The 12164-nt window shown below is 44.8% G+C and overlaps 1 protein-coding gene across 16 annotated transcripts in view; it reads left to right on the forward strand.

Annotated features, from left to right (window-relative positions):
- Positions 1 to 12164, forward strand: part of LOC139375010 (gephyrin-like) — a 127835-nt gene that overhangs the window by 98626 nt on the left and 17045 nt on the right. For 5 of the 16 annotated variants that reach the window (XM_071116354.1, XM_071116355.1, XM_071116357.1 and 2 more), the window contains 2 exons: positions 10438 to 10479; positions 11867 to 11941. The exons of 9 other annotated variants lie outside the window; for them this stretch is intronic. In XM_071116354.1, the coding sequence (XP_070972455.1) occupies positions 10438 to 10479; positions 11867 to 11941 (117 nt within the window). The remainder of the gene's footprint in view (positions 1 to 10437; positions 10480 to 11866; positions 11942 to 12164) is intronic. 2 more of the 16 variants (XM_071116361.1, XM_071116363.1) reach the window with 1 other exon arrangement.

Here is a 12164-nt window from a genome sequence, read left to right on the forward strand (position 1 = left end):
GCACAGAAACTCAGCGAGACCGACATGGCAAGAGAGATCCATACAGCTCTCGCTGTGTGTGTGTGTGTGTCTGAGCGTGCACATTTGTGCGTGTCTGTGCTTGTGTGTAAGCCACTGTTCCATCTAAGCTGCGCCCAGCTCCCCTCGGACTGCCGTGCAGATGAAATATCAGTCAGCACAGAGAAGCACAAGATTGAACTTCACTCATCTTTCTAGAGTTTTCCCCTTTAGTTAGCACTATCAACATTTTCAATTTACTGTGGGATTTGTGCTCGAATCAATGCAATATTAGCCACTTTCAATGTAGCATACCGAAACAAAACTAACTATGCAAGACTTATTATGCAAAACGAACTGTGCAATTTACTTGTAGGCAGGTGCATTGGAGTGGAATTCTATTGCATTGACATCCACGACTCAGGCCCGAGCTGCAGTAGGCCTATATGCAAATAGCCATTGCCATATATTTGTCTGTGCCATTCACTTTGAACTGGACTGTGTTTACATCATCAGCGATCCTGAGTAGATGCTCTTGTTTTGAGATCAAAGCGAGAGCTGCATGTAGCCACGTGCACATTTGTTCATATTCTTTGCTAGTTAGTGAGTTGTTAGCACAGTTATAGCTCATTTCTAGTTGACAATGGAGGAGTGGTTGCTTCCTATAAGAGCCTAAGAGTTTTGTTTTTTATGTCATAAAGGGCCAGTGTTGTATTGAGGTGGTCTTGAATAAGCAAAGTATCCAATGGGCAGAGGGTAGCATAATTTGTCTGTCTGATTCTCTGTAATAAAGGTATGGGAAATATAAATGTTTTCGTGTGGTTTCTTGCATCAAACAACACCCAATTTTGAGTCACCTCCTTGTCTGAAGGACAATTGGATAAACAGGTTAATGTCAAAACCTGCATGTTTTTGTTTTTTTCAAAAGTCTCTTGGAACACCAAGAGCTTTGGCTTCTAAAATGTTATGGGATGCAGTTTTCTCCATTTTGTTTTTTATGGTGGGCCTGCATTATGATCAAATAGCCACAGAGCCTACTTGGAAACTGTTAAAACTGTAACTAAAGCGGTACAGCCACAGTGAACGCGCGCTGGAAGTTGCACAGAATTTTCACAATGTTCAAGATTGTGCTCAGCAGACCTGAAATTTGCTCAGTGGAAAATAATTTGCGGGAATATTGGCGTGAGCATTTGAATTTGTGTTTGTGTGTGTGTGCCAGTCAGCCAGCCAGCCAGCCAGCCAGCTGGTCCATTCGAGGGGAATAGTTTTCAGTTTTTCATGGGATACAGCCTACTGTATACAGGGAGAAGGGACTCCATCTGTCATTGGATTCTCTCCGTATCGCTCTCTCTTTCTGAAAATCTCTGTAAATCCGGTGTTTATAATATATAACTCAGTCTGGACCAGGTTTCAGCTGCTGCGCAACACTGACATCCTTCCTCCCATAGATGGTCTGCCTGTACAAGCACCACCTGGACTGGACACGGCTAGACAAACGTATCTTTTTTGAGAAGATCAGGGAGTTTTGCGACGGAGAGGCCATGGACATCACATGCCCTGCACCAAAGTCAAGGGCAGCGCAAAGACAGGCTCTCCGAATATAGATTCCCTTGTTCATGTGGGGTGCGTACGGACCAGTGCATCACTGGGGGCTAGTTCCTAGTCATCTGGTCTATCTGCAGTGCCTCTATGGACATTCACATGACTCTCTCCTAACACACACACACACACACACACGCCATACATTGCTGCTAGTATTTTATTCTGCTGCTCAGTCACTTTACCCCAGATTGTATGCATACAGCGCATTCAGAAAGTATTCAGAACCCTGGACTTTTTCCACATTTTGTTACGTTATAGCCTTATTCTAAAATGTATTCAATTGTTTTCCCCCTCAACAATCTACACACAATACCCCATAATGACAAAGCAAAAACAGGTTTTTATAAATGTTTGCAAAAAAAATAATGGGAAAATTACATTTACATGTTTTCTGACCTTTGATGATTTACAGCCTCAAGCTATGCACACCTGTATTTGGGGAGTTTCTCCCATTCTTCTCTGAAGATCATCTCAAGCTCTGTCAGGTGGGATGGGGAGCGTCAGTTCTGTCCAGAGATGTTGGATCGGGTTCAAGTCGGGTTCAAGTGAGTGGCTGGGCCACTCAAGAACATCCAGAGACTTGTCTGAAGAACATTCAGAAACAACTCCTGCATTGTCTTGGCTGTGTGCTTAGGGTCGTTGTCCTGTTGGAAGGTGAACCTTCACCCCAGTCTGAGGTCCTGAGCACTCTGGACCAGGTTTTCATCAAGGATCTCTCTGTATTGCTTCGTTCCTCTTTCCCTTGATCCTGACTAGTCTCCCAGTCCCTGCCGCTGAAAAACATCCCCACAGCATGATACTGCCACCACCGTGCTTCCCCATAGGGATGGTGCCAGGTTTCCTCCAGATGTGACGTTTGGGATTCAGGCCAAATAGTTCAATCTTGGTGTCATGAGACCAGAGAATCATGATCTGAGAGTCCTTTATGTGCCAAGCGGGCTGTCATGTGCCTTTTACTGAGGAGTGGCTTCCGTCTGACCACTCTACCATAAAGGCCTGATTGGTGGAGTGCTGCAGAGATGGTTGTTCTTCTGGAAGGTTCTCCCATCTCCACAGTGGAGCTCTGCCAGAAATGACCATTGTATACTTGTCACCTCCCTGACCAAGGCCCTTCTCCCCTGATTGGCTGGGTGGGCCTGCTCTAGGAAGAGTCTTGGTTGTTCTACGGACAATTCCTTCGACCTCTTGGCTTGGTTTTTTCTCTGACATGCACTGTCAACTGTGGGACCGTGTGTGTGTGTGTGTGTGTGTGTGTCTTTCCAAATCATGTCTAATCAATTGAATTTACCTCAGGTAGACTCAAATTAAGTTGTTGAAACATCTCAAGGATGATCAATGGAAACCTGAGCTCAGTTTCGAGTCTCATAGCAAAGTGTCTGAATACTTAGAATTTTTTTTTAACCTTTTTTTAACTAGGTGTAACAGTATAGCTTCCGTCCCTCTCCTCGCCCCAACCTGGGCTCGAACCAGGGACCCTCTGCACACATCAACCACAGTCACTCACGAAGCATCGTTACCCATCGCGCCACAAAAGTCACGGCTCTTGCAGAGCAAGGGGAACAACTACTTCTAGGTCTCAGAGTGAGTGACGTCACCAACTGAAACACTATTAGCTCGCACCACCGCTAACTAGCTAGCCATTTCACATCGGCCACATAGGCAAGTCAGTTAACCTCTCTAGGGGGTGTGGGACGCTACTGTGCCAACTGGCCAACATCCAGTGAAATTGTAGAGTGCCAAATTCAAAAACAGAAATACTCATTATAAAAATTCATGGAACATACAAGTGTTATACATCTTTTTAAAGATAACCTTCTTTTTAATCCAAACACGGTGTCAGATTTCAAAAATACTTTACGGCGAAAGCAAAGCATGCGATTATCTGAGAACAGCGCCCAGCAGACAAATCATTACAAACATTAACCAGCCAAGTAGACGAGTAACGAAAGTCAGAAATCGCGATTAAAATGAATCACTTACCTTTGATCTTCATATGGTTACACTCTCAAAACTCCCAGTTTGCCAATAAATGTTTGTTTTGTTTGATCAGTCCCTTATATATCCAAAAACCTCAGTTTTGTTAGCGCGTTTTGTTCAGTAAAACACTGTCTCAAACAACATCCGGTGAAATTGCAGAGCATGAAACTCAACAAACAGAAATTCTCATAATAAACATACATAAAAGATACAAATGTTATACACCAGCTTAAAGGTAAACTTCTGGTTAATCCAGCTGCTGTGTCAGATTTCAAAAAGGCGAAAGCAAACCATGCGATTATCTGAGAACAGCGCCCAGCAGACAAATCATTACAAACAGTTAGCAGCCAATAAAATGTATCACTTACCTTTGACGATCTTCATATGATTGCACTCCCAAGACTCCATGTTACACAATAAGTGTTTTGTTTTGTTCGATAAAGTCCCTCTTTATATTCAAAAACCTCTGTTTTGTTGGTGCGTTTTGTTTAGTAACCCAATGGAACAAAGCGTGGTCACAACAGACTGATGAAAAATCAAAAAAGTACCATAAAAGTTCGTAGAAACATGTCAAACGATATTTATAATCAATCCTGAGGTTGTTTTGTCATAAATAATCAATCAAATTTCAACTGGACAAAAGCTTATTCAATAGAAAAGAAAAACAAGAAATGCGCACTCCCGGTCACACGCTGGACTCATGTCTGGAAATGTCCGCTGTCCACTCGTTGAACGTGGTGTTTCTCCCTCATTTTTCAGAGTAAAAGCCTGAAACAATGAGTAGCAGGGAGTTTACTTTGGGCACGCTTTTCATCCAAAATTCCAAATGCTGCTCCCTACCCTAGTGAGGTTAAGAACAAATTCTTATTTACAATGAAGGCCTACCGGGGAACAGTGGGTTAACTGCCTTGTTCAGGGGCAGAATGACAGATTTTTACCTTGTCGGCTCGGGGATTCGATCCAGCAACCTTTTGCTTACTGGCTCAACGTTCTAACCACTAGGCTACCTGCCACCCCATACTTATGTAAACAAGGTATTTCTGTTTTTTATTTTTAATACATTCGCAACCATTTCTAAAAACCTGTTTTCGCTTTGTCATTATGGGGTGTTGTGTGTAGATTAATGAGGACATTTTCTTTAATCCATTTTAGAATAGTGCTTTAACTTCTCTAGGGTAGGGGGCAGCAAAATGTGAAAAACGTCAAGGGGTCTGAATACCTTCCAAATGCACTGTAACTACCGTATCTATCACCAGTATCACTGATATCGTTATTGATATTGTTCTTGTTCATACGGTATATTATGTTGTTCTTTCTCTATTGGCATTGACATTTTTTTTTAAATATAGATTTTTTTGACTCTTTTGATATTGCTACTATGCAAATATGCAAGTTAAAAATTCACTGTACCGTTTACACCTTCTGTATCCTGTGCATGTGAAAAATAAACTTTTGATTTAGTTTGATATAGTGTGTGTTTACCAGAGACAATAATTTGAAGAACAACAACCTGCACTTAAGTCAGAATAGGATATAGGCCAAAGACTAGATAAAGTGTACTTACTCACTCTGTTTAACACATAGCCTCATGTGAATCCTTAAAGAGATGGGGTTAAGGCTTAAGAGGGTGTGAACTATGCTGAATGGGTGTAGACAAAGAACAGCTCTGCAGTAGGTGTACCAAAATATTCAAGGGCCATTTTCTAATAAAAATGGGGCTGCAAGTTCATTAACTTTCAAAGCACAATTACTTTCCCATTTGTTCAACTGCCATTAATAATAAACCATTTTCTAGTTCTGAGTCTCTACTTTTATCCAATGTAAAAAAAAAACCCACACAATTTCAAATGTTGCTACACAAGACCGAATCGAGGCGGTGAGTCACATATATGGCCATGGTCTCTCTTTCTCTCTCTGTCACTCTTCCTTTCCACTCCCCATGCTCTCGCTGTTGTCTCTCTTTAAAGCAGTGCATTGTAAAGGACAGTGTGTGTGTGTGTGTGTGTGTGTGTGTGTGTGTGTGTGTGTGTGTGTGTGTGTGTGTGTGTGTTTCTGCTCTCCTAGTCTGTACTACTGTCTAACCTACTTAAGATCCTTTCATTCTGCCCTGACCAACAGAGGATGGGTTGCAGGCATTACACATCAGTACTGACATGCACAAGAGGACACAAGACAACACACACACATGCCAGCATACAGCTGCTACAGCCACGTCCAGAATTAGCTCCAAGCTCCTGATGTTCGCTCATCTTCCTCCTATCTTTCTCTGTCTCTCTTGTTCTCTGCTCTTTTCTCTCTCGCCTGCTTTCTCACTGCTCACTCTCTTTCTCTCTCTCTCATTTTCTCTATCTCACTGTATTTTCTCCACGCTCCCTCACTCCCCCTCTTTCCCTCTTTCTCCCTGTACTACAGTCTCTCTCTCTCTCTCTCTCTCTCTCTCTCTCTCTCTCTCTCTCTCTCTCTCTCTCTCTCTCTCACTTCGCCTGCTGTGTTCTCCCTGCCTTCTCTGCTGCCTCATCTCTCTCACTCTCACTCCCTTCCTCTCTGAGCCTGTGTGGGGTGGGTGTATGTGTGTGTGTGTGTGCCAGTGAGCGCGTGGGAGACTACATCTTCTTAGTCAGAAGCAGGATAAAGCATGGTAAGCAGCCTGTCTCTTCTCTCCTGACTGACTGACTGACTGGGGTTTTGTGCTTTGGTGGCTCTTTCTGCATGTGTTAGAGGGTAAAGAAGGGTTATTGTTTTTGAAGGGATGGGGAGATTGTGTCTCTTTTGTGAGTAGTTGGTGTATTACGTGTGTGTTGGTTTGTATTTTGACTGTAAAAAGAAAAAGTGTACTATAGCTCAATTTGTACTATACTGTTGTCAATTAGCTAGCTACCACTCATCTTCATATGTTTTATTTATTTGGATCCCCGTTAGCTGTTGCTGATGCAGCACCTACTCTTCCTGGGGTATACTAACACACAGTAGCATTGCTTATCTAGGCTTGCTGAAACCTGTAGCTGGCTATCTCACCAATGGTCTATTTTTAAATGTTTTAGTTCACCTTTATTCTGACAGGGAGTCATGCTGAGACAAAGGTCTCTTTTACAGATGAGCCCTGTATCAAACATACACATCAATATACACGCCAATACACTAAAAGCAAATCGCAATCATATAGAACAAACACATTCTTCAGCGAAAAAGGTCTGAGTGAGTTTTGAAATCCGAATAGAAGGCATGCCATTCTCTCCGTAGGGAAGAAAACTGGACTAGTAGTACTGCATTAGATAAAGTGGTTCTAGATGACATGGTCTCAGATGTTGGCCTCGGGTGATAATGCTGTCTTGCTGCTGTACCTAGATGTGGTATTGGCAGAAAGCCAGGACTTGGATGTTAGTGTGCTGTAGCTTCATCCAGATCTATTGACTCATTTTCTCTGGGTCTGTAGCAGCTTTGTACTGGCATCATGAAAGCTTAGTATCTTGTCAGTGCTGTTGAAAGCAGTTCAATATTAGTTAGAGATGGCTATTGTGCAAGGTTGTTTACTAGTCAGAGCAACACAAGGTTCTCCCTCTCTCTCTCTCTCTCTCTCTCTCTCTCTCTCTCTCTCTCTCTGTGTGTAACGGTTGTAGTGCTTCTGGTCACCATAGTAGTTTCCTGCAACATGGAGCGAGAGTTAGACAGAATCGCCCACATTCAGCGCAGCAGAACTCAAGGACTGTTTCATAATGTTTATAATTCACTGTCAGTCCAGTTACAGTGATCTAGGGTTGTTTGGCTCTAGTCAACTCCACAGGACGGGGGTGTGTATGTGGGTCCTTCCACCCTCTTCCTGGGGTGAGGAGGGGTTCTGCATGCCTCCAGAGTGGTGCCCTCTGGGGATGAGTACGGGCTGCTGGCTCTTGGCCTGAGCTGTACAAATGGATAAAGAACAAGCGTAAACCGATTTATGAGTGAGGCACAGCATTCAGGACAAATCAGGTGGGAGAGAGAGAGAGAGATGGAGGATGATAAGAGAGAGAGAACGAACATTACGGTAGAAAATATGAAGAGGGAGAGTGGCAGGAACAGGAGCTTCTGTTTTTACCCAGAGGCCTTGCACTTCCGTCTGGATGCAGCGCGTGTGTGTGCGGTGAAGTGTTTTGTGTGTGTGCCAACCTAATCTAGCTATAGAGTGGGCGATGCCACGCCACAGATAGGTTGGCTATGCTTTCCGCTACTACACACTTGGCTATGTCGAACAACATCGTCAGCCCTGGATGGAAAGCTATAATCACCTTGGTTCTATCCAGGGATCACACTGCTAAGCTTAAGGATACACACACACACACACACACCTGGCGACTGTCCAGACGTGAGTTTCAGCACTGCAGGTAAATAAGGCTAACTGTGGGAGAATATCTATTTCCCCTAGCCTTTTTTCCCCTCGTGTTGACAGAACCATGTCATCATTTCACACAACAGTCATGTTACTAATGATACTGAACAAAAATATAAATGCAACATGCGATAATTTCAGACTTTACGGAGTTTTCAGGAAGTCAGTCAATTTCTATCAATTGATGAGGCCCTAATCTATGGATGTCACATGACTGGGAATACAGCTAGCATCTGTAGGCCACAGATACCTTAAAAAACAGGTAAGGGCGGGGATCAGAAAACCTGTCAGTATTTGCCTCATGCAGCACGACACATAGAGCTGATCAGGCTGTTGATTGTGGCTTGTGGAATGTTGTCCCACTCCTCTTCAATGGCCGTGAGAAGTTGCTGGATATTGGCGGAAACTGGAACGCTGTCATACATGGCGGTCCAGAGCATCCCAAACATGCTCAATGTCCGGTGAGTCTGCACGCCATGGACGAACTGGGACATTTTCAGCTTCCAGGAATTGTGTACAGATCCTTACGACATGGGGCTGTGGATTATCATGCTGAAACATGAGGAGATGGCGGCGGATGAATGGCACGACAATGGGCCTCAGGATCTCGTCACGTATTCTCTGTGCATTCAAATTGCAATTGTGTTCGTTGCCTGTACCTTATGCTTGCCCATATCATAACCCCACCGCCACCATGATGCACTCTGTTCACAACGTTGACATCAACAAACTGCTCGCCCACACATCCTGCAGGTGAAGAACCCGGATGTAGAGGTTCTGGGCTGGCGTGGTTACACGTGGTCTGCGGTTGTGAGGCTGGTTGGACGTACTGGAGGCGGCTTATGGTAGAGACATTAACATTAAATTATCTGGCAACAGCTCTGGTGGACATTCCTGCAGTCATCATGCCAATTGCAAGCTCCCTCAACTTGACACATCTGTGGCATTGTGCGGTGTGACAAAACTGCACATTTTCGAGTGGCCTTTTGTTATCCCCGGCACAAGGTGCACCTGTGTAATGATCATGCTGTTTAATCAGAGGCTTGATATGCCACACCTGTCAGATGGATGGATTATCACATGTTGTGCACAACATTTTAGAGAAATAATATTTTTGTGCGTATGGAACATTTCTGTGATCTTTACATGCGGCTTTTATATGTTTGTTCAGTCTATCATTGGTGTGTGTGTTTTGAAACTCTGAACCATCAGTATTGAGCAGCAGTCCCATGATACTCCCACTTGTCTCTGTAATAAATGTCCATTGGTTTGTCCTTGCACCCCCCCCCACCCTTTAGATGTTGATTGATGATTGGAGCAGGAGTCTGAGGTCAGCTCAAGGAGAACCACAGGGACCCTATGGTTGATATAGAGATGCGCACGCACGTCACCGGGTCCGACAGATTAGTAACACGAGGTGAAAAGGTGCATGTAGCCACCTGACTCATACGTGAACAAACTGGCAAAACTAAAGCCTAACCCAAGCGACGTGTGTGATACCACCTTCCCTTTTTAAAAGTGTCATTCCCTGTGTGTGAGGTGGTTAGGTAGGTAGCCTAGTCGGGCCATTAACCCGAAAGGTTGCTTGTTTGAATTCCCAGAGGCCACAAGGGGAAAAATCGGTCTGTCTGCCCTTGAGGAAGGCACTTAACCCTAATTGCTCCAGGGTGGCCATCAATAATGTCTGATCCCCGGCCGTGACCCCACTCTCCGATGGTGTCTCGGGGAGTTGGGATATGCCCCCCCCCCCCCCAAAAAAACAGATTTCACACCTCATACTCGTACAGTTTACCCACTTCTACATGCACTGAAACAGGACCAATATATGCTCCCCTTATTTGACCTTTTTGTGTGTGTGTGTGTGTGTGTGTGTGTGTGTGTGTGTGTGTGATCCCATCCACTATACTGTCTTAGCACCAGTCTCATCCTCCATTACGAAGCCAATCCTTTTCTGCAGTTGTTCCTTTAGCAGCCCATTTGATTTGCCAGTGTGACACAACTCTCGTTGTAGTTTTCACATGTAATAAAAGCAATAGCATATATCTTTGTTGCTGAGCTGGGTTTTGCTTTCTGTTACAGCACCGTGATGGTTTATCGTAGTATCATTCCAGGCGTCTTTGGATTGAATATCGAACTTAACACTGTGAGGATAGGTCTCTGTCTTGTATGTACAGTAGCGTAGGGGTGCGTAACCATAGGACAACACTCCTGTTTGACTGTCAACATTTGAACTGGGCCTCTTCCTGCCTTGTATTTGTATCCAGGGCCAGTGTGAGATGCAACTGTTGTCCACCACCCAAGTATGGACGCTGTTTTGTCTGTCCTCCCTCTCCTGCCTCGCCCTGCCTGCGGCTGCCACTGGCTGTTGTGTGTTAAACCTGTTCTCTTCTCCCTCCTTTCCCCTCTTCCCCTATCTCTCTCACCTCTTCTCCCCCCCCCCCCCCCCCCCCCTTCTCTCCCTCTCACCCTATCGCTCTCTTCCACGGTACCGTCCCTAGGCCCGGCTCCCCTCCTGCTCATCCACTTATAGTGTCTCTGAGGTACCTCAGCATGTGTCAATCTTCCTGCGTCGCCATGGCAACCGCCCCATCCACCACCCCACCCTCATTTCTATCTGCCATCCTCCGTCGGATACCCTCTTTCCTGCCCTTTTCGAGACCCTTCCACCATCCTTTCATCCTCCTGTTGTCCCCTCCCTATGTCCTTCCACCTTCCTCACCCCTCCTCTCCCCTTACTGTAATCCCCCCCAACCTCTCAAACAGGCATGCATCTCACTGATGACCCAAGAGTTTATACATCTGGAGACACTCTATATAAGGTTTTATAAGTATTATTTTGTTGTAGGCTATTTCTTGCGTTTTTAAGTTTACCGGCTAAGTGTTCTTGTTTGACTCATTTTTTATTTTTCAACCCTTTTTTATTATCGTAGAACGTCATTATTCATCATTTTTCTATATCTTTTTGTTTTATCCTTCCCTTGTTCCAAAGCCCCTCAATATCGTGCAAACTGATGACCTCCTGCGCTGACCTGGAGTATCTGTCACACACACACACACATACACACTTGGCTGCGGCAAACACACACACACATACACACTCTGCTGCGGCACACACACACACAGTCACACACGTACACACTGGGCTGCAACACACACACACACAGTCATGAACACACCCACTGGGCTGCGACACACACACAGTCATGCACATACACACTGGGCTGCAACACACACACACACAGTCATGCACACACACACTGGGCTGCAACACACACACAGTGTAGCTGTAGGGGAGACAGAGTCAATCTCTGAACTCTCGCTTCTCTTCATTATAAACCCTCTCTGTCTGCCTCCCAAATGGCACCCTATTTTCTTTATAGTGCATTACTTTTCACCATTGCCCATAGGGCTCTGGTCAGAAGTAGTGCACTATAAAGGGAATAGGGTGCCATTTGCGAGGAAGCCTCACTCTTTTGTTCCTTAGGCTTCAAATCGAATCCACTCTTAGATGGATAATTTAAAAAATACCCTTGTGTCCTAATCATCACACTTCCTATAGAACCATGGGATGAGCAACCATGTTTTTTTTGCTTTGTGATCATTAAGACACCGCAACGTTTTCAGACTGAGTCGATGATAGTTAACGTATAAATGGTAGATTCATATTCATACGGTTCAGGGCAGTTTTTAAAAACTTTTTTCATGTTTGATTTGTCTTTGTTTACATAATTGTTAGTCATTGCAGTCAGTCATTACCTGTGTAGTCTCTTTCTATCTCTCATCTCTCATCTCAGTCTCAGCAGGTGTGCTTGCCTTGTAGTGGGTGGGAATTGGAGGTGTGTGTGTGTGTGTTATGTGTGTGTTTGGCATGGTTGTCCGTGGAATGTGTGTGGACCAAGTGTGTGACTGTCCTGTGGCTTTCTCCAGGCCGCACGGAGAGAGTTCAGGGCTCACCTGGATGAGGTCACCACGCTCCAGTCTAGGTACTCTACCTTGGACCAGGTAAATGGTTACACGCACACACGCACGCACACACACGCCACTCTCAGGGCCATCAGAAAGGCCTCCTGTCGTCTCAGGTCTGTGACAGGCTCCCTTTATCACTAGAGGGCATTCAGCAGTATTGCCATCCTGGCCCACAGGCTATGATTGATCCATCTGATTGGGTAATCACCTAGTAAGGGGTTTTTCAATTGCGCTCTCATGTCTTTCTTTTAGTCCCCAG

This window comes from Oncorhynchus clarkii, chromosome 19 (genome assembly GCF_045791955.1).
Source record: "Oncorhynchus clarkii lewisi isolate Uvic-CL-2024 chromosome 19, UVic_Ocla_1.0, whole genome shotgun sequence".
Taxonomy (NCBI): domain Eukaryota; kingdom Metazoa; phylum Chordata; class Actinopteri; order Salmoniformes; family Salmonidae; genus Oncorhynchus; species Oncorhynchus clarkii.